The 22,132-nt window shown below is 38.4% G+C and overlaps 1 protein-coding gene across 1 annotated transcript in view; it reads left to right on the top strand.

Annotated features, from left to right (window-relative positions):
- PKHD1 (PKHD1 ciliary IPT domain containing fibrocystin/polyductin) overlaps positions 1 to 20,578 on the top strand; it is a 432,444-nt gene extending 411,866 nt beyond the window's left edge. The window contains exons 66-68 of the mRNA XM_068558204.1: positions 3,489 to 3,647; positions 7,149 to 7,271; positions 17,220 to 20,578. Coding sequence (XP_068414305.1) covers positions 3,489 to 3,647; positions 7,149 to 7,271; positions 17,220 to 17,680 — 743 coding nt within the window. The 3' untranslated portion in view covers positions 17,681 to 20,578. The remainder of the gene's footprint in view (positions 1 to 3,488; positions 3,648 to 7,148; positions 7,272 to 17,219) is intronic.
- Positions 20,579 to 22,132: the final 1,554 nt, after the last annotated feature.

Here is a 22,132-nt window from a genome sequence, read left to right as displayed (position 1 = left end):
ATTTATTTTCTACTGAGATACAATTGACATAACATTGTATAAGTTTAAGGTGTACAGCATGTTGGTTTGATATATTTATATATTGCCATATGATTAGCCCTGTAGTGTTAGCTAACACCTATATCACATCGCATAATTATCACATCACATAATTATCATTCTTTTTTGTGGTGAGACCAATTAAGACCTAGTCTCTTAGCAACTTTGAAGTTTATTATACAGTATCATTGACTATAATCGCTATGCTATTTTGGAAATATAGAAATTGAGGAACTGAGAAGTTACATAGGTCTAACCAAGTATATATGGAATCCTCATAAGTCTTTATAACATGTGGATTAATCCAGCTCATTTATCTGTTTCTGAACTTCCTGAGACACTGTCAAGAGGGCAGGGTGTCTGTAAGTTTGTTCTACCGACTTCCCACCCAGCCTTTCCACGTGCATTGTCATTACCATGGTCTAGGCTGTAGTTTCTCTAACCATTTCCTGGAGCCATGGGACTCTTAGGGGGTTCTCCAGGGCCGCTGGGCTGAGATGGGATGCACCCTGCCACCCAACCCAGAAAAACTCAACTGCAGTGGCCGTTTCTGAGTCTGGAATATTCCTCCTTCCTAACTTCTCATGGCTCACTCACCAGTTCACCCAGATTTCTTTTCAAATGTCACCTTCTCAGAGAGCCCTTTTCTGCCTCACTCTGTCTACACCACAGTCTCAACCCTGCTCCCCTCTCCAGCCATTCTCTGACTTCTGCATGGCACTCATCACTCCCTTAGCGTCAGAGTATCTGTGTATTTGCTTGTTTGTCTATTGCCTGCCTGCTGTGTCCCCCATTAGAACCTAAGTCCCAGAAGGGACAGGAATTCTGCTTAGTTCAGCATTACATCCTCAGGGTGTTAAAAAAAAAAAAAAACCCAAGTAAATATTTGTTTATGAATAAGTGAGTATACTGAGATTCTGCCTAAGATTACATTTAAATAATGTTCTGCTGCTAAAAATATTTAAAAACTGGTGGTCTTCACCCTTAGACTCAGGTTACTGCTCCAGGCTTACAAACCTTAGGCCTGACTTCAGCCTCTCTGTCATTATTTGTGTTCTAAACACTTCCATGGCTTGATCTTCTATATCCCAGGTGGCTCATGCCACTTCTCAGGTCAGAATTTTTCCGTCTATGATACCTCATTGCCTTCAGAATGTTGTCAAGGGCCTTTTGGCTTTTGACATTTAATGCCCACCAAAATTTGCCTCACATGCTTTCCTGCACTGATTCCTAGTATTTCCTGGCAGTACTTTTTTCAACATTGATTGCTTTTTTTCTCTTTTCTGTCTTTATTTGCTCAACCTTCAAATCCCCATCTAGATACTCTCTCCTCTGGGAAGCTTTCCCCAATCATATTGCTAGAAAATAACCTTCCCAAGCAATTGATTTGCATTATTCTGGTGGCATGGGTCACATTCTGATTTGTATGGAAAACATTTGCATGTGTATCTTATTTCATTTATTAGCTTGTAAATATCTTAAGAATGAGAACAGTGACTTATCTACGTGGTGAAGTAAACAATCACTGAGCAGTTATTGGAAAACAGATAAAAGAATAAAGAATTTTGTTTTTAATTCTGGGAATCCCTAGTAAAATCCATACCCCTGTCTCTGGGCTAGAGTTAGCTTATTCAGTTGCCCATAAAAAGCAACTAATTGATAACAAACAAGCCAAATATGGCTCAAGGATAAGATGTACCCACAGGAGAAGCATTTCTAGATAATTTTGTTACAGTAGCTTTGGGACCAAGTCAGCCAGGAGTCAAGAGACTGGAGCTTTAACTGTGACCTCCAATCAAATTGTCAGGTTCAGCCCAAGGAAAGCACAGCAGAGAAAACATGGTGTTTCCTTGAGTAGAGAAAATACAAACTCTGCTTTTGCCTGAATTATTCAGATGAAAGCAGAGATTTGGGGTTTGTTTGTTTTGAACGACCTACTCAAAAATGCTGGTTATAACTAACTTATGATCACAGGCAAGTGTTTTATTTTCGACTTTAAATTTTTTGTCTTGAGATATAATCGAAATATGATAAGCTATACACATTTAAAGCATACAGTTAGATAAGCTTTGATGAATCTATACTTCCATGAAACCATCCCCACAGTTAAGATAATGAACATATCTATCATTCCCAAAATTATAGGCAAAGTTTTTAAATTTTTATTTTTTGAAATAACATACAGTAAAAATGATGGTTTTTTTTGGTGGGTCATTTTAGAAATTCAAAGATATATATAGATTCATGTAATCACCACCACAACAGGATACAGAACATTTCCCAGAAGTCTCCCTTATGCTGTTCCTCTGTCCTCACATCCTCCCACTAATCCCTGCAACCACTGATCTGTTCTCCATCTCTATAATTTTGTCTTTTCTAAAACGTCGTATGAATGGAATCATATCATATGTACCCCTTAGAGATGGGCTTTCCTCACTCAGCATAATGCTTTGGATGTTCATCTCAGTTGTTACAGGTTATTAATAGTTTCCTTCCTTCCTGCCTCCCTCCCTCCCTCCCTCCCTCCATCCTCCTTCCCTCTCCTCCTCATCCTCCTCCCCACTCCTTTTTCTTTTTCTCTTTCTCTCTTTGGCTGAGTCTTACTCCATTGCCTGAAAAAAACACAGTTGGTTTATTCATTCATCTGTTGAAGAACATTTGGATTGTTTCCAGGTTTTGGTGGTTATTGAGGTGCTACAAACGTGTGTACAGGTTTTTGTGTGTATAGACAAGGGTTTGTTTGTTTGTTTTGTTTTGTTGCTTTTTTAGATTCTTTTTTACCTTGCTTCAAAAACACTAATGGAGTGAGAACCAAATTTATCAGTCTACAAAACAGCGAGGAGTTTGAGACGAGTTCTTAGAAAGATGTGCTATCTGAAGGGAATGGCCATTCTGCCCCTTCATCCATAGCCACGGTGGCTCTATCCATCTACCCCTGCTCTACCCCTAGTTTTCCAGATAACAAAATTCTTGTGGACCTTAGAAATTCTCTTGGTTCCATAGTAGGAGTCCCTGTGCCCTTGTTTTGATGTGTTACATGTTGTATTTGAAATGAGATACATATGTCATAGCAAGTAGTTTCACGCAATCTGGAGTCCGGAGTGCTTCTGTTCTAATTAGTGGAACATGAGAGTGAAGCTACAGCTTTGCACTGGTGGGGAAAAAAGGTCTGAAAATAGGAGAGCATTGGAAGAATTCTCCATCATAATGGACAGAAGTGGAAAGAACAATCATATATTATTGTTGGAATCTTGAAATTCTTTAGAAATACGAGTCTTGGATTTATTATTGACTCATATATTGAATCATCTAATTCAATAAATATTTATTGAATCAACTATGTGCCAGGTACTATTGTAACCATATCTTTTCCACAATATTTTATATTAGCATCTTATTAATATGCTATTGTTATTATTTTGGTTTTTTCGTGTGTTTTTTTTTAACAGGGGTCAATTTTACAGCTCGCTCCAGGCTGTTTGCTGTCTTACCTGCAACTCCATCCGAGAGGCCCACCATCATCCTGGCTGCTTCCCTGTGCTCAGGGGTCTCGTGGCTTGCTTTGTGCTGCCTCATATGCTGTTGGTTTAAGAAAAGCAAAAGCAGAAGTATGTAATTTTTTTTTAATAAAAATATCTGAAGGAAATGCCATGATGTATAATATATTAACTATTCTTTTTCTTCCCCCAAAGAGACATTTTTATGAGCCTCTGTAACATATCAAACCACATGGAGCCAAATTACTCAACTCATACAGTAGAGACAAGGATTGTCTAATTCTAAATAATAATAATAGCAATAATGGTGTCAGCTCTTATTTTTGAATACTCACTATGGATAGGATTCTAAGTACTTTAGAGATGTGAATTCATTCAATTCTCACAACAACTCTATGAAGTAGATACTAAGTACTACATCTGTGTTTCAGTGGTAGAGCATGAAGCCCAGAAAGGCTAAGTGACTTGCCCAAGGTCTCACCACCAGGATCAAACTGGGTAGTTTGGTTCTCTCCATATCTGACTCTCTGAAACACTGTGCCCTACAGCCCAGGTGACCCTCCAAAAGGAGAGTTCAATAAAGGGGAAATGTCCTCTGCTTTTTCAGAAGAAGGAAGAGAGTGCTTGGTGTGGTTTTTTTTTTTTTTTTTTTTTTTTTTTTGCTAGGAGCATAGAAATTGTGTTCTTAGGCATTTCCCCAGAAGCTGATCTTTTTCTTTCTTTCTTTTTTTTTGGGGGGGCGGGATCGGTGGGTGGAGACATGGATGAAACACTTTGATATTAGGAGATACTAGGAAACCAAAGTGATAAGGAAGAGTGAGAATAAAAGAGGTGAAATGAGGAGAGGCAAAGAGAGAAAGTGAAAAATTAAGAAAGGAAAGAAGAGGTAGCATGGTGCCACCACTAGACAGTTCACTACGCTTGGATTTCTGAGAGATGCTGAGGGATGGAAGCTCCACTAGATGCTCTTTAGTTCGAACCAAGCTTCAGCCTGGTCTCTCCCTCTCTCCCTGGCATCATCAGGCTTCACAGACTTAAAGAAAACTCAAGGATCCCTTGTCTTTCTCAAGAAGAATGGGATCTCATCCTGGGTTGTTGCCTGTGATTTGTTGAATCACGGGTTTTGGTCTTTGTTTTAAAATCTAAAAATCTGTGTGTGTGTGTGTGTGTGTGTGTATGTGTGTATATGTGAGTAGTGCTTTCTGGTTTGAAAGTAAAGAACTTTCGTAATTTTTAATCTCATGGTTCGTGAAGTAGGTGATTTAATTCTCATCCTCCATTTCATAGCTAAACCTCCCAGCCATGGAGGGACTGTCCTCTAAGCTCGCTCACCCCATCTCTTCTCTTTTGTTCACCCAACTCTAGAGGAAGCTTCTTCCTGCAGTTACTAACGTTATCAGTTATCTCAGTGTCCTCTTTTTGTTTTCTCAACCTTTCAGTATCTTTGGACACATTTCCCTGTATTTAATTTCCATATTTTCTTGACTGGACACAGACTTCTAACTTTCTTTTAAAAAATTTAAAGAGATTAGGAGGAACTTCATGAAAAAATACATAGTCATCGGTTCTGTATGAGTAATTTCTATTTCCCTCTTTATATCTTTCTGTATTTTTCATATTGCTATAATTAGCATTTATTACTTTAGAATCAGAGAGGATATTGTTCCCCATCTTCCTCCTAGAAAGTGATTCTCTGATCCAGCTGTACAGACTAGAGCAGCACTTTACAAAATTTTGATCTCGGGACCTCATCACACTTTCAGTAATTATCGAAATCCCCAAAGAGCTTTCGTCACTGTGTGTCCTATCTATCAGTATTTCCAAATTAGAAGTTAAGAGAGAACATGTAAAGCTTATTTATTAATTTATTTTAAAATACAAATAAGACATGCATTATATGTTAATATAACATATTTTTAATTTAAAAACTATGTTTTAAAAATATATAGTGAAAAGAATGACATTTTTTATAAACCTCTTTAATGTCTGCCTGAAAAAAAGTCAGCTGGATTCTCTTAGCAGCTTCTGCAGTCAGTCTGTTGCAATGTATTGTTCTGGCTGAAGTATATGAAGAAAATCTAGCCTCACTCAGATACATAGTAGAAAAAGGAAGAGTATTAATAACCTTTACAGATACCGTAGACATTCTTCTTTGATACTGCACCCAACCTGGACAAGAGGAAGTTACGTAAAGGTACATCTCAATGTACTTTTTATATTTTGTTACATGAAAATGCACCAGTCTACCTTGTACTTTGAATGGAGACTTTGCCCATGCGTGATTTTGAAACATTATGCTTTGGCCATTTAGGAAATGTTGTTTCACTGAGTTATGCAGGTCTACAAATGCTGATATATTTCCTTCTATAATTAAAAAAAAAATCACGTTAATATCAACAGAATTAGAAATCTGTGAAGCTTATAGTAGTTGATAAAAATTTTCTAAAGTTCTAAAATTTCCCATGTGAGCTTGATTTACATCACTGGCAACAAATACTGTCAATCGTTTCTTTGAAGTTACAGGATCACTTCATTTACTTAAAAAAAAAATCTCCCAAGTACCAAAGTATGAATAACCATAATTTGTCTTTCAATCATTCTTTCAAGTTCTTTCAATGTAAAAATGGTGTCCTGTGAAAAAAATCAACTAGTTCAGCTCAAAACTCAATCACAAAAGTGCCTTTCCTTGAGAAAATCATCATATGTCTTGGCATGGCATTATCTGACATCATATTACAATTTATTTTTTTTTCTTCTGCCATCCAAACTAGAATAAAAGCTCTGTAAGGGCAGACCTGGTCTTTCAGACTTATCATTGGCTTTCCAGTGCCTAGAACAATGCCTGGCATGAAGAATGTAAATGTATTTTTATTAATATATTTAATGAACAAATGAATAGGAGAGAAGGCATCACTCTAGTCAAGAGCAGACTGAAGATATAAAGTCTTCAATCAAAAGCACACAGCTGTATGAGCTCTGTGGATTGCACCAGTGCCAGTTTCCTAGTTTTGATGTCATACTGCAGTTATACAAGTTGTTGGAAGTAGAGAGAAGGCTGGGTGAAGGTGCGTGGGTCATCCCTGTACATTTCTTTTGACACTTTCTGTGAATCTATAATTATTTCAAAATAAAATGTTTTAAAAAAGTATTAGTAACATTGCAGCTCTGGTCAACAGAAAGATAACACGAACCACCAAAGTGAGACACATAGTGTCATTTTCTAGCAGCCATTTAACCTTAAATATCAAGATAATACTTCAACATGTAATGGATATAAAAATATTAGATATCTTACATTTTTGAAAAATCAGGTGTGTATTTTACACTTACGGGACATCCCTTTTTGAACTAGTCACTTTTCACATGTTCAGTAACCACATGTGGTGGCAACTATATTGGATAGTAGTTTTATGCCTCAATGTTGTGGCCAGTATATGGGATTTTATTTCATTATTCCTTAAGCTCTGAGACTATTAAATGCATTCTACTGCACGTATATCACAATAATTTTGGGGGAGCGGAGAAGGGAAATATCCTAACACTTAGGGCCCATTTATAATAAAAATGTCACTTTATTCTAAAAAAAGCCAATGTGTTTTTTCATTAATACAGAAATAAAAAGTGAAGAGATTTCTGAATCCCAGACTAATGATCAAAAGAATCATAGCCACGTCTCACCCAAAGGCCAAGGATCACAAGTAGAGACTGAAAAAGAAGGCACCACGATGGCAGAAGGTAAGCTTGGACAATGGGATGATTCCCACAAGAGAAACAAACCCATTGTGTGTGAACTGTAGCCTCCCGCTGGCTGCCAGTTTCTGAATCAGTTTAGTTTATAGCCCCTTCTTTAGCCTTTGTTACTTCTTCTCAAGGAAATTATACCCCAGTATAAGAACACACGAGTCCGGCTGATTCACTCAGCTACTAACCAGTTATTCGAGTTGACATTTATATATATTTTTTCTTACTAGAAGATTATGGGTTTAACATTTGAATTCGTTATATAGAAGAAAGAAAAACCAGAGTATAGGCATATAATCTTTCCCTTAGCTATTGCAAAGCTGCCAGTTTGGCAACATAATTGAATCTGGGAAAGAAGAGAATGGAGTTGCCAAATACCAACTATGCAAAGTAGATTGAATGCAAGAACCCTCAAGAAATGAGTCAGCTTTGTTAAGCTCTGCTTTGTTGTTTAGTTGTACTTTTTGCAAAAGGTATTATTTGCCTACGTTGTGCATGATGCCAGATGATTTTGCTTGTTATATTGTTAAATTGTCATTAGAGTTGCTGCCAAGCAGAGAAAAGATAAGAATTTATCACACACCAATGTTTTGTCCTTCTAAGGACACAGAAATTACAAAGACAATGGGCAGAACACAAGATGGATTTGCCAAGTACAAGTATGGTATATGAAAAATATTCATGAAACTTCGATGGATCTGAAATATTTTGAAACATATGCTCTAAATAGGAGAATATTCCTTTTTTCCCCTAAATAATAGCCAATTATCATGATATTTTCTGCTCAGAAAGGAATCCAAATCTTACCGGTTCTGAGTGGATGTTTCACCAAACCATAGCAGTCCGAAGTTGTTCTGCCTCTAATGAGTTTAATGAACTCTGGTGACTGTGTGTATCTGCGTATCAGTTTGTTTGCCTGTTTGGATTTTTTCCCACAGAGTAAATGAGGTGTTTTTTTTTTTTTAAGTTTCCCATCAAATTAGCCATCCATACTCCATTCACCTCCTGGACCTGCATCAAAAAGTAGTAGGGAATGTGAGTGGGTGGGGGTGTGAAGGATGAAGATAGAGAGGAGGGGGCAGGAGATCTTTCTAGATTCCATCTAAGACCACTTCGACTTTGGTTTCCAGAAGCTTCTTGTCCATATTATGGCATGCAAATTCAGGACAGGTGTTTGAAAATGGTCCTCTGAACCCAGCTCTGTGTAGAAGAGCATATTCAACTGCATTTTCCAGCAACCAGCAGGAGTGATGCTAATCTTTCCCCTAATCTAATATGGCCATTTACATGAATCTCAGTTTCCCGGCTTAAATTAACTACATTACACAGTCCACAAAGCCTGGATGTTTTATTAAGGGACATTTTTTATGTGGGAGATTATTAATAAATTATCAGGAATGAAACAAGGGACAGGGCTCCTGTGGACGAGTTTAGATTGAAGAGACAGAAGAATGAAAGAGGCCATTTTATTAGGACATCCAAGTTAAAAATAGAAAGATGTGTGATCCAAATCCTCCCCTGGGGATCAGAGAGGATTTGTTTTCTTATCTTCTAAGCTTTGTCTGAATCTTAAGAGCATTGTTTCCAAGGGAAGTAATTAGGCATCTCTTGCTTTTCTTTGGAGATTATTACCAGCTACAAAACACCTAATTATTGCTAGCTTTAAATAAATTAGGTTTTATTTTATTATTACCATGGCACTCTAGTTTCCTTTTCCTTCTGTGTTTTTAAACTTGTGGCATTTGCTGATCAAGCGATTGGCCGTCTCTCTCATAAGCACTATGCAAACACAGAGCATCACCTTCACATATTTAGCTGGTGGAATCAAGCATTTCCACTGTCCAGTAGATTCAGACTGTCAATTCATCACGTTACGGCTTTTAGCAAAAATTGTATGTATGCAACAGGGAAGGGAGTAAAGCATGTATCCCTTGTGTTTTACTTTTACCACGGTTTTTGACATAGGGAGCATCTGAGCTAGCTTTTAAAATTGACATCTGCTTTTGTCACTTTGCTACTCAGAAGATTTAATGGATTACCAGCCTCAGTTAGAGAGGCAGGAGAATGTGACAGTTAAGAGCGTGAAACTCGGGTGTCAGCAAGACTGGGTTTAATCCTGATTCCCTTGTTGACTTACTTCGTGGCCTCAAGCAGGTCCACAGTCCTCTCTGTGCCTTTCGGTTTCCTCATCAGGAAAATTGTCCTAATAATATTGCCCACACTCAGATGTTGTGATGCTGATTGAGTTAATGTCACTCTAGAGTGCGGAAAGATTCCTGGCGTGTTGTATGTGCTGTGTATGTGTTACTTATTGTTGGTCTTTCTTGCTACTTAGGACTCAACGCCCTCCAAGACCTGACTCCACCCTGTCTTCCTGCTCCTACTCTGGGTTTCACCTTCTTGCCCCCTCCTCACACTCACCTGTTCAAACCCCCTCAAGCTTTTCAGCACCAGCTGGTATGCCCTTTTTTTTCATAAAATCTTCTCTAATCCTCCCCACCTCAATGAAAATGAATATTTTCCTCTTTGGGGTTCCAAAAATACTGAAATCATACCTCCATAGTCGCACTTAACGGTTTTTGGAATTTGTCATATAAAGATGGCTCTCGGGCTTCCCTGGTGGCGCAGTGGTTGAGAATCTGCCTGCCAATGCAGGGGACATGGGTTCGAGCCCTGGTCTGGGAAGATCCCACATGCCGCGGAGCAACTAGGCCCGTGCGCCACAACTACTGAGCCTGCGCGTCTGGAGCTTGTGCTCCACAACAAAAGAGGCCGCGATAGTGAGAGGCCCGCGCACCGCGATGAAGAGTGGCCCCCACTTGCCACAACTAGAGAAAAGCCCTCGCACAGAAATGAAGACCCAACACAGCCATAAATAAATAAATTAATTAATTTAAAAAAAAAAAAAAAAAAGATGGCTCTCTGTTCCCACAGGCCAATGGTTCTTAACCAGGGGCAATTTTGTCTCCCAAGTAGGGTGACCAAGTCATCCTGGCTTTCCTAGAACTTTCGTAGTTTTAAAAATGAAAGCCTTGTGTCTCAGTAACTCCCTCAGTCTCAGGCAAATTGGGACATGTGGTCATCCTACCTCCAGCGGATCCTTGCATTGTCTGGAGACATTTTTGTTGTCACAGCTTGGGGGAGGGGGGTGCTTCTAGCATCTAGTGAGAAGAGATCACCCCCACCACAAAGATGATCTGGCTCAAGATGTCAGTGATTCCAAGGTTGAGAAATCCAGGCAGAAGCGATTACTCGTCTCTGTAACATTTAGGTGAGAGATGGCTGGAATTACAATGAATGAACTTAAATTTTATCTTCCAATACATATTAAATAAGTATTTATTTATTTCCTGAATTTTTTTTGTACCTTATGAGGTCCTCTCTGTATAGTTACAAAGAGATGATATTTGGCTACCTATCCTTTATGAATTTCTAATATGATTGGGACACAAGAATAATATTTTGGGGAAAATGAAAGAACAATTCCAGGCAATAAACAAGTAAGTGTAAAGCAATCACAACAAACAATATGTATTTGAAGAATCTGAAGAGGGGAGAGAATGCCAAAGGAGAGAAAGAATGCCATTATCCTAAGCTACATGTTTAGTGCTTCCAGCTCCCAAATCATATCACACGGTTTCAAATCCCATTTGCTAAGGGTTTAATTGTGTACTTTGCACAAACTCAGGTTCACAGAAGATCAGGGAAGGAGCCCTGCTTTGCTCTGCTGAAGCTCAGTTTAGTACCATTCCTTCTCGACTGTTCCCTTATTCCCCTTATTTGGTTAATATCCCCCGAATCTCCCAGGCTAGACACCTCAGAGTTACCTTTAACTGCTAGTCTCCCGTTACCACCCTGCCCCCTTGCTTGCTAGGTTTTATCAATTCCACCTCTGCTGTGTCTTGGTTTTCATCTCCCACCCACTCCATTTCCCAGATACATCTTCAGTTCAGCCTCAGTTAACACACTCCTCATAGATGTTCTTCCTTCACTCTTTCTCTTTTCCCACCAGGACAGTATTCCCTGTACACAGAGAATAAGACTCTCGGTTTCAAGATACCCTTCTATAATGTACCCACAGATCTAAAGTTTCCATTCTTTCCAATCCCAGATCAAATACTTTTTCTCTTTTTTTCAAAATCTTTTATCTAGAAGGAATAGTCCCCTTCTCTCAACTTTTGTGACACCTCCCTTTTATTCATTTAACACCTTTTATATGTAATATAATTATTTGTTTTTATCTTGTCCAGATTCCTCTGTTTAAATTCTGTATCTTTTCTAATCCCAGCAGCACCTTTACCAGAGGGTGTTAGGACATGAGACCATTGATCACCATTGTTGAGTAAATGGTGAAGGTAGAGATGAAATGAGCCTTTCTCCTTTCCCTCTCCCCTTTCCAGAGACCCCTGGATTCCAGCAGTTCCTACAACTGCTGACAAAAAAAAAAAAAAACGGCTACTCATCTCATCTAAAAGAGATGGAGAAATTTTATCCTGATTCATAAGATTAACAACAGGACAATGGCCACACATCTTTTGGGTCCTAACAATGGGCAAAAAGCGACAACTTCCTTCCAGGCGATGCTGTCTGCTGGCCACCTGAGTTTCCTCTCCCAGTTTCCTGGGGACTGCCTTTGTCTTTGCAGGACAGCTACTGCTGGAGATCTCAGTGCTGCCTTCTCCAAATCGTACCCTGATCTGTGTCTGGCTACTGGTCACTATTGTGTGTGTGTATGTGAAATACATGCCCCGAATGTTGGGAATGAAAGACTGACATGTGAAAAGGGGCTCCATACCATGCAGGTGTGACCATAAACATTAACTTCGTGGATTTCTTATCTCTACCACGTTTGAATTCTACTGACTGTATATGCTGTGTGTTGTGAATGTAAAATAAAAAAGACTGTCAATTTACCTTTTTGTAAGTACAAATCTATAGGAATGACAGGGAGAGGAGAGGAGAGGAGAGGGCTGGCCTCAAGATGTCTGGAAACAGTGAAGAGCAAAACAGTTTAGAACAAGAAATTGTCCCAAGTTCCCAAGAAAGTAAAACTATATTTGGAAGTTATTAATAAATAGCATGTCCATGCCATATAATAAAAAGATATGAACATCTCCTAATTTAAAGACATAAATAAAATCTATCACTTACTCCTTAAGGAAACTTTAAAATAAACTAACCAGGAATAAATAAGATGCCTGGTAAATAAGATGGAGAGTTCCAATGCTATTTGCAACCGAGATCCAATATTAACTTTAACAATGGAATATTAGAAGAATTCCTACTTAAATGAGGGTAAAACACAGAGCTCATTCTTACCATAATTTTATGACATATATTTTGGAATAGGAAGAAACAAAGTCAGATATAAAACAAAATTTAGAGGACAACTTTGGAGAAAATATATGATGATTTACAGATGATTATTTAATGATAACTTAAAGATTCAACCACTAACTGCTATAATTTATAAATAACTTGAGTAACTTACTCAAATATAATGTCAATCTATGCAAAAATCATACTGTATAAGCCAATGGTATACAGTTAGGAAAGACAAAGAAATACACATTAGTGACAAAGAATATGCTGCCTTGGAAAAAAAAATCTATAAACAAGAGATATATGGGACTTATATAAAAAATAAACTATATTTTATTGAATAGTTTAAAGAGAAGACTTGAATACATAGGGAATTACAACATGTTTCTAATTAGGTTGACTAATATTGCAAAGACCTCAGTTATTTCTATATTAACTTTGGTTTAACACAGTTCCAATTATTTTATACAGGAGTAGAACAGCATAAGATGATTCTAAAATTCTTCAGAAACTATAGATCAACACTAGAAAACTAATTTTTTACAGGAAATTGTTTTTTTTGGCAGTGGGAAAAGGTAGCTCAACCAGAGAGAATATTTATGTCACTATTCTTCAATGTGATACTGACACAAGAATATATGAGCACATTATGAGAAATAATCTCAATTAGGTATAGATATAGATACTAGATACAGAAATGTAATATGTGATGGAGATAATAAAAATAAAGGAAAACACAAGCATTAGTCTATAAATGGGGCTGTAAATTTGACTCTTTAGAACATTTATTAATCTAGATTCACACTTCAAAAAATATACCAAAGTAAACTGTAGATAGATTAATGAGTTAAACTAGGTTTACTAAAACATAGCCATTGCTAGAGTATTACAAACATAATAAAGTGGAGATCACTTATGATATGTGGGATTAAAGGCATTTTTTTCTTTATCTTCTAAAAATTTTCATACTTCCTGATTTGCCATGCATTGTTTATTAAAAATAAATAATAATTTTTCATTTAAAGGAACAAATAATCTAGAAAGGACATTGGTGATAGTATTTATAATATGTATCCATTAATATTAATTAATACTTACCAATTAATAATGAATAATTTAATGTTATTTATTAATTATGTATATGTCTTCTTCAATATGTGGGCAGGACTGTGCCCTTATTGACAAATGAGAAACCAAAGTGGAGTCCATTCTTTATGTTGGCTGATCAGCCATCCATCTTGCTGCTTTAGATCCTATTTAGGCTTCAAAATAGAGGTCATTATACTGGGTCTTTTGTACTGAATCCAGGTCATCCAACACTAAATGCAACACATGGAGACTATGCTATGAAAATATAAAGAGTGGGAGTGGGGTGGGGAGAGGGGAGATTCATTGTTAATTATCCCATTGCAAAAGAAACCAATGAGTGAAATAAGTCAGACAGAGAAAGACAAATACTGTCTGATATCACTTATATGTGGAATCTAAAAAATACAACAAACTAGTGAATGAAACAAAAAAGAAACAGGAAAAAAAAAAAGAAGCCAATGACTACTACCCACACAAATTTTTAAAACCGTAGCTCAGCATATTTGTTGCCCAAGAAAGTTCTGGAAGCCAAAAGAGATGAAGGTTACCTGGAAAAGTTTCACTGACTGTGGATGGACCTGGATGGACCCAAAACCACGGAGTCTTCGTTTTCATAGAGAAAGGATCTGTGTTCCCATATTTTACCCCATTCTTTCTGAAACTTGATCAAACCCACAAATGGGACCCTGAGATAACGTGGAGGAGCAATGTGAAATGCTATCTTTCCATTTTAATGGAGACTCACCAATGAGATGGAGGTGGAAAGGAGGCATGCCGTTTCATATGATTTGATACTCACTATTCTTCCTTCCCTAAAACCCAAATATTCAGCTGAATGCCTTAGGACACATATCTGCTATAAATTCATTTTTTTAATCTCATTTGTTTGAGATCTAAGCTTCCTGTGGAGGTCCAAGATCAAAGGATCGGATTCCTTCTGATGTCGGTGCTGACATATAATGTGTGCTGACTTAGTTCTGTCTATAACCTCACAATGGGAAGTGGCCAGCCTCCCTCGGCACCTTTACTCAGTGCACTCTCATTTCAGCTGGGGAGTCTGTCAGCTATGTTGCTGATTGGAGCTGCCATGTAAATAATTCATGGGAGATTTTTAAATGGTTTTGGGCCTGCAAAGGAAAGCTACACTCGTGTTAGTCTTTTATGAATAGACGCAGACCTGAAGAACAAGGGGGAATAGATTTCCAAAGACGGTCTCTCAAAAACAGAATAACAATACCTTCAATGGATTGAAAATAGGTGACTTGCAGTGTTTGATTCCCCTTACATGAGATGGTATTGGTTGTACAAAGGGATAAAAATTCAAAGCCCTTTTTCCTTTTTAAACTTTGCTTCTATCTGACAATTGATTATTCTTGTTATTTGGTTATTTGCTGATCTTGATAAACTATATCTTTTCCTCCTGGTGGGAGTGGTAATTATAGAGATGACACCAAGCTCAATACTTGGCATGGGATTGGGCTTAACAGAGGGGCAAGTTTAATGGCAAAAAAAGTTCCTTCCCTGAAGGAACTCAAAGTCCTAAGAGGAAGATGAGACTCTCATACAAGGAAAGGTGTCCAATAATAGAAAGAGTTGCCCAAGTCAAATGAGAAACTCCAGCCAGCAAGTATTGAGGCACAAATCAATGTAGTTTGAGCTGTAAAGGAACAGTTCTGGAAGGATTTGAAGATCCCATAGTGAGACTAGGATAACCTGAAAGCTCTAAGCAAGAGAATTATCCCATAGTTAGAGGACCATAGCAGATACATGCTAGGCAAAAGGACTGTGGAAGAAGAGAGAGAAGATATGGATAATGTGGGCTTCGCAGAATATTAATTGACACATCATCAAAACTATATAAACAACATGATTACTTTATCTTGTTTTACTGCTCCAAATCAAAAGTGTGTTATATATACTTTATATATAGAGAGAGTACTCATATTTATATTATGTTGCTATTACCTTCTTTCTTCCTCACCTCAGCTCCCATTCATTGTTAGATTAAATTGAGGTGGGAAATTGTTACCTTTTGCCTCAATACTGTCTCTTACACCATGATATAGACATGATGACTGTCTCCTAACACAAGCCAAGATGGGTCTCAGTAAACTAAGAGAGGAGCATAATACACAGGTTCATAAATTAACATCTACCTTGTATTTACAACTATACATGTACAAAAAGTTCACATTATGCATTTGGTGGTGAGATATGAGATAAGCAGGGATGGGAAATGTCATGCCCCACTCTCATGCATGTATCCAGCCAGACTTTCTTCTTAACTCACTGCTATCTTAACTTTACACAGTATTGTGTGGTTCTCACAGTACAGACTCTGGAGCCACAAATCTTGACCTCTGTAATGTAAGTAAGATCTGCCATTCCTTTATGTGTTGTCTTGAGAAGTTACTTAATCTCTCTGTATCTCAATGGCCTCCCTTCTAAGAGGGAGATAATAATAGCACTTACTTCACAGAGTGCTGGTAAGGATTAAATTATATATATGTGTATATATATATGTATATATATGTATTTATATATTTTATATATATATATTAAAAAATTGGTGGCCAGCATGTGATAATTGCTATATAAGTGTTACTTTAAATGATTATTATCCTTTCTCTCTTCAAAGAACACATACTGGAATGTAAAAGGATGAGTATCACTAACATAGAATAATTTTGAATTTCCTTTAATTTGTTTAAAAACAATAATTTAATAAAATTATTTAAAAAGTTGAACTATAAAAAAAAAAGTTGAACTATAGCAGTTTATTGTCTGTAAAAATAGATTGATACACACCTCAACACTCAATGAATTATGAGGACGAGACATTTATGAGTTAGGAAATACTTTCTGAAGGAAGTGAGAAATTTGGGGAGGGGAGTAAAAGAAGGCAGAGAGTTTTGAAAGACAGCATGGAAAAAATATTTCAGGCCTAGGGTGTGTTTTCTTATAGGTTGGTAATTATATATACACACTCATATGGATATGTGTTTATATATTTATATAAATATATATTTATATATATATTTATATATCTCTGCATATGTTTATATTTATGTTTTTGTAAAATCAAAAATATTTAAATGATGAATTTGGCATAAAAGCCAAAAGTATTAATAAGACTGGTTCTTAGAGCTCACATTTCTAAATACAAGTGTGAGTTAACCCACTTGGTAAGGTCTGACTCTGGCCTAATTTTCATATTTAAGCTGCCATGCTTACAATGAAAAATCCTGACTGACTTATCAACATCATAAAAGTTTTTTTCTGGGAAGCTATATTATCAAATTTGTGTTAGATAGTTAATATTAATTATCAGTTGGGCTTAGGATATCGTGTTTTTCTTTTTTTTTTTTGAAAAATTATGTATTCCCAAAGATATTTGGAAATCGATAAGGTGATATAACTCAATCTTTAATTATTTGGAGATATCTTTTCAGGAATGCTAAATATGCAAAATGTGCAATCAGCTGATTGGGAAGTAGGTCTATTTCGTCTCCTCCTTCTTTTCTCTCACAGATTTGAGGATGAAGGTCATGCTGGGCAAGCTAAACCAGCTCCCCCATCAGTCACTGAATGGTGTGTCCAGAAGGAAGGTAAGCCGCCGTGCAGTCCAAGAGGAAGGTGGCAGCCGAGAAGAGGCCGAGGCCGCGGTGCCTGCTCCCAGCATTACCAGTGTCGCATCACACGGGAACACCTGTGCTTTGGGCTCTCCTGCTCAGCAGGTGTACCTGCAGGAGACTGGAAGCTGGAAGGAGGCCCAGGAGCAGGTGCTCCGATACCAGCTGTCAGGCCAAGATCAGCTGCTGCTGCCCTGCCCAGACCTCAGACGAGAGACGCAGCGACTGCAGGGCCGGAGTCGCCTGGGCAAGGAGCATGTCAGCCTGGGGCTGTCCCAGGAGAAGCCAGCCTCCTGCGGTGCCACCGAGGCATTCTGCCTCCGTTCAGTACGTCCGGAGGCTGTTCAGGAGCAGCTGTGATCAAGGAGTAGTGAGGGCATCTGGGCTGAAAGTCATAATGTTCAAAATATATCTGGCTCATGATGAGCAGGGGAGATGAGGCCTGACCAGTCTGGACACTAAGAAGGGAGAATATGGACTCTGAATTCTCTGTTTTCAACTTTAAAACGGAAGACAGTCATATAAATGAATGTACATTGAAATGGTATCTGATACATCTTTTGTATTTATCACGAATCCTAGTCCAATGTCAGGCAAATAATAGGTTCCCAAATACTAGATAATTTTTTACTTGTTTTTAGCTTAAGCTGGTTATCTTTCTGATTTACCAATTTTAATAACGGTGTAATGCTGATTTATACCAGTAGGGGGTGGTATTAAGCTTCCTCTAGGATGATCACCCACAAAGCTTTGGGCTTCTCTTATTGAAGGGATCATGAAAAAGTCTGGTCTGCTACAGCTATTTCTGCAGTGTTGAAGCAAAACATTTCTTTTTCCTATGGGAATATTTGAAGGACAGGAGAAGACCCCGCTCCCTGGTCTGTCAGCCTTACCTGGCAACCACGTGGTTTTTCACAAGATGATTTTATTTCATGGCTTGAATTCAATCATTATTAGGAGCCCACAGTTGAGCAAACATACCAAGCTTGCACCTCATGAGTACTGACACATGGAAATTGAGATTCTCTTGGGCTTTGCTGAGATTTTAGTTAAGGACAAAATATAAAAATAGCAAATTTGGGAAAGGAAATTGTCCATGGACCACAGTTAATATTTTTCAATAGTTCTTTCTGTTAATAACTGAGTCAAATTTACAAGTGGAAAAAAACTGTCTTGGGAGACTAGAGATGACCAAGTGGCCAAGTGGATTATCAGCTAACTTAATTATTAGAGAACTGCTTTTTTGGAGAAGATAGTGCATGCGAGAGATTACATCATGTGCAGCCTCTCTAGGCTGTGTGCTAGGGGTTCAGATGGAGACCAGAGCAGAGGGTTAGCTATGCTGATAAGTTGAGTAAGGATATGAAAGGCAGTTTCACCCAATTCACACATTTGCAGAGGGCCCATCTGTGTCCAAACTAACTGATACTTTAAGTAGCCTGTGTCCTTGGCTGTGGATCCAGAAGGTCTTATGCACCAAGGGAGTAAAGCCAAGACCACAAAGGTGAAGAAAATATCTAGAAAGAACTTGCTCTGAGCTTTTCCCTAAATCGAAACCAGGATTTTCCAATCTCTGGAAGATGAAGGGGCTGTCCTATGTTTGAATTAGAGCAGAGGAAGGAAACACACTCTACCATAGCAGAATTTTAAACAATGATGTCCTGGAATTAGCCTCGGAGGAGGTATTAATGGCAGAAAGTCATCATCTGAGGGCATCAGTGGGAAAGTATGTCTCACTCTACCATGAGCTGGCAGGGAAGTTCTCAGCCCCTGTGTCCATTCTTTAGGTGTCTTGCAGACATCTCAGATCTTAAAGCTGCCCTGAAAGGAGGTAGGCAGTCTTCTCTGTGACACTGTGTTGGATTCTCTGGGTCCTCAGAGAGCTGTGATCTTTCACTACAAAAACATTTCAGAAGTTAAGGCTTTTGAGGAGTAGAAAACTGCCCACTAAGGGTTTGTCTGTACATTCTCCCTTTCACCACCTCCAATTCCAGCCCAGGTGTCTTTCCTGAGCTCTATATTGTTTATCGAGCTGCCTACTGAGAACTTCCACTAGGTTATCCCACAGCCACTACAATGTTAACAGGGCCTAAAACCTGCTTCTCCTCAGGCTTGCCCTCACACAGTGCATGGCATGACCACATTCAGACTAGAAATCTAGAAGTCACCCATGACTTCTCCTTCTATCTGACCCTTCCCCAAAAGTCAGCTACCAGCTCTTATTTCTACACCTTCTTTACCCTTCTCCCAATCTCTACTATCTTCTTATCCATTCTCCATGTGCTAAACACTGATCTTTTTGGAAGGCAAGTTTGATCCTATGCCTCTGGCTGGGAACAACCATAATCGACCTATTAATTTTACCCTAGCAAAACCTAGGATCCCTGAGTCCAGAATGGACTCTGCGCCTGAATGGCAGCCAGAAATATCCAGAGTAACTTGCAGGGCTCTTGCATGTGTCACGGGATTTCAGAGTCTAGCCAGAATCCCCAACCCATAGTTAAGGCAGTTCTTTTTTTCCTCCTCAAAAAATGGGAGAATTGGGTAAATTCTGGAAGCAAAGAGAAGAGTTCTTGGTTCCTTTTTGTCTGGAGATGAGTTGATTAAATAAAACCCCACTGTAGGCCAACCCTAAACTTACTCAGACCATTAACATAGGGAACCCAGTAAGTGTTTCCCAGCAGTAACAAGCCTTACCCTTTATTCAAATAAGTAATTTTAAAATGTCTTGTTGCTGTGTAATTTCAAAGGACCTCTTCTTGCCTCCCATTTCTGATTTTCTATGTGTGATGGACTCCTTTCCTCCAAGATACTGAACAAACTAAAATTCTAGAGAGTTCAAAATTATTTGTAAATATTTATGGATGTTAAAGCTGAGAGGGATGATGGGAGCTAGGGTAGTTTCCACCATCTCTTGAGTTTTGGGGAATGTGTTCAGGAAAGGTACCAGACTCCGACAGAGCTTCGTGTGTTTCTCAGAGTGAGAGCCTGGGCCAATCTGATCAAGGTTGTGTCCTGAAGCAAACTTACCCATCTCATTGCCCAAAGAGGCTGCTGAGTACTGAGAAGATTTAGTCCCTCAGGGACGTCCCCTTTCAAGGATTATTCAGTTGAATGACTCCCTTCCATCTAACAGTCTAACTCCAAAAGTATAAAATTACTATACATTGAAATGTATGCAAACTATATGCAAAAATGAGCATGGGGAAATTGAATGTAAATTACATGCAAATATTAATCAACCAAGCTTCTATAAAATGTCATGTACATGTCAATAACAGTAAAGGATTTTAATTAATTCTGTCATTTAAAATTCATGCATTTATTCCATATTTTGTTTCCAGAACTTAAAATGTATTGTGTCAATTTTGAAAGAGCTATAAGAAGAAGGAATTACTCTGATGAGTGTAGAACCGTTGATTTCAGCTTACACTATATCACTGTGACAAATTACAGTTATATTTGAGAGGCAAATCACATTTCCAGAACTTAATATTTTAAAAAGGGATAAAACATTATTTTATAAAGTTAAATGAGGTTTAAATGGTTGAATACATAGATTTGGGTGTTTACAAGTATTCTCCTAGCCTTTTTTATCTTTAGGCCTCAAAAGACTGGGAATTTCTTTGCTTGGAACAATTCAAAAAAAGAATAGATTCTGCCCATAAATGTGGTCTGTTTTGAGACGGCAGATCTGTTTAACACATTTGTAAGACTTTCTAGAATTTACTGGGATTTGAATTGATTGCTCTATATCATCCCTCATTTCAGTCTCAAAATGACGACTCATTTATTATTATCACTATATCTTTTAACACTTAACATAGGATCGACTCTCTCAGAAGATTGTATCAATAGGTACCTATGCAATTGTACTATGCCATTTTATGTAAGGGACTTGAGCATCTGCGAATTTTGGTATCTGCAGGGGCTCCTGAAACAAATCCCCTATGGATACCGAGGGACCGCTGAGGGTAATACGGTATCCTTAGCAGTTGGCACTATGCTAGATGGTAGACCTTCAGAACTTATCTTGCATAACTGAAACTTTGTGCCCCTTGACCATCACCTCCCCATTGCCCCCAGCCTCTGGCAATCACTATTCTACTTTCTGCTTCTGAGTATGACTGTTTTAGATCCACATATAAGCAAGACCATATATTATTCATCTATCTATGTTGACTTATTTCACTTAGATAATGTTCTTTAGGTCCATCGGTGTTGTTGCAGACAGCAGGATTTCCCTCTTCTTTAAGACTGAGTGGTATTCCACGGTGGGTACTGTTTTAAGTCACTCAGTTGCGGTAATTTGTTACGCAGCTATAGAGACACTCTGGTTTCCCTGAACAAAAGGGGAGTCCAGTCCTCTTGTCTTGTCCTTGCTCCGGTCTCTTGGACGTCTCCTGATCTCTTTTTCAGTGGGCATGAATCACTTCCAGTCCCTCAGAAGCTTAAACCCCTCACTCAACCCGTAGATTACCCTGTGGGCATCTGGATGGCGTCAGTCTCGGTGCCTCTCTGGGTGTCCCACTGGCGCTTGCTCCTTCCAGGGTGGAGGATGCCGGCTCTCAGGTCCTCCAGACACCATGGATTTGTTCCCATCCTGGAACCACAAGATGGAAACAAGCCAGACTGTCCTTGTCTCTGTCTCTCCCTTCTGTCTTCTCATTTCCCAGTCTGTCCCCCCAACTAGATTCTGAAAAAAGTTATTTGCAGCATCCCCATCAGTTCCATGTGTGACAGGAGACTGATGTCAAGTGAGAAAATGAAATGTAAATTTTATTAAACACCCCCTCTCCTCTCTGCGTATCA

The sequence above is a fragment of the Eschrichtius robustus genome, chromosome 12, assembly GCF_028021215.1.
Source record: "Eschrichtius robustus isolate mEscRob2 chromosome 12, mEscRob2.pri, whole genome shotgun sequence".
In the NCBI taxonomy this organism is placed as follows: Eukaryota; Metazoa; Chordata; class Mammalia; order Artiodactyla; family Eschrichtiidae; genus Eschrichtius; species Eschrichtius robustus.
Note: the sequence above shows the minus strand (reverse complement) of the source record. Positions and strands in the feature narration are given on the sequence as shown.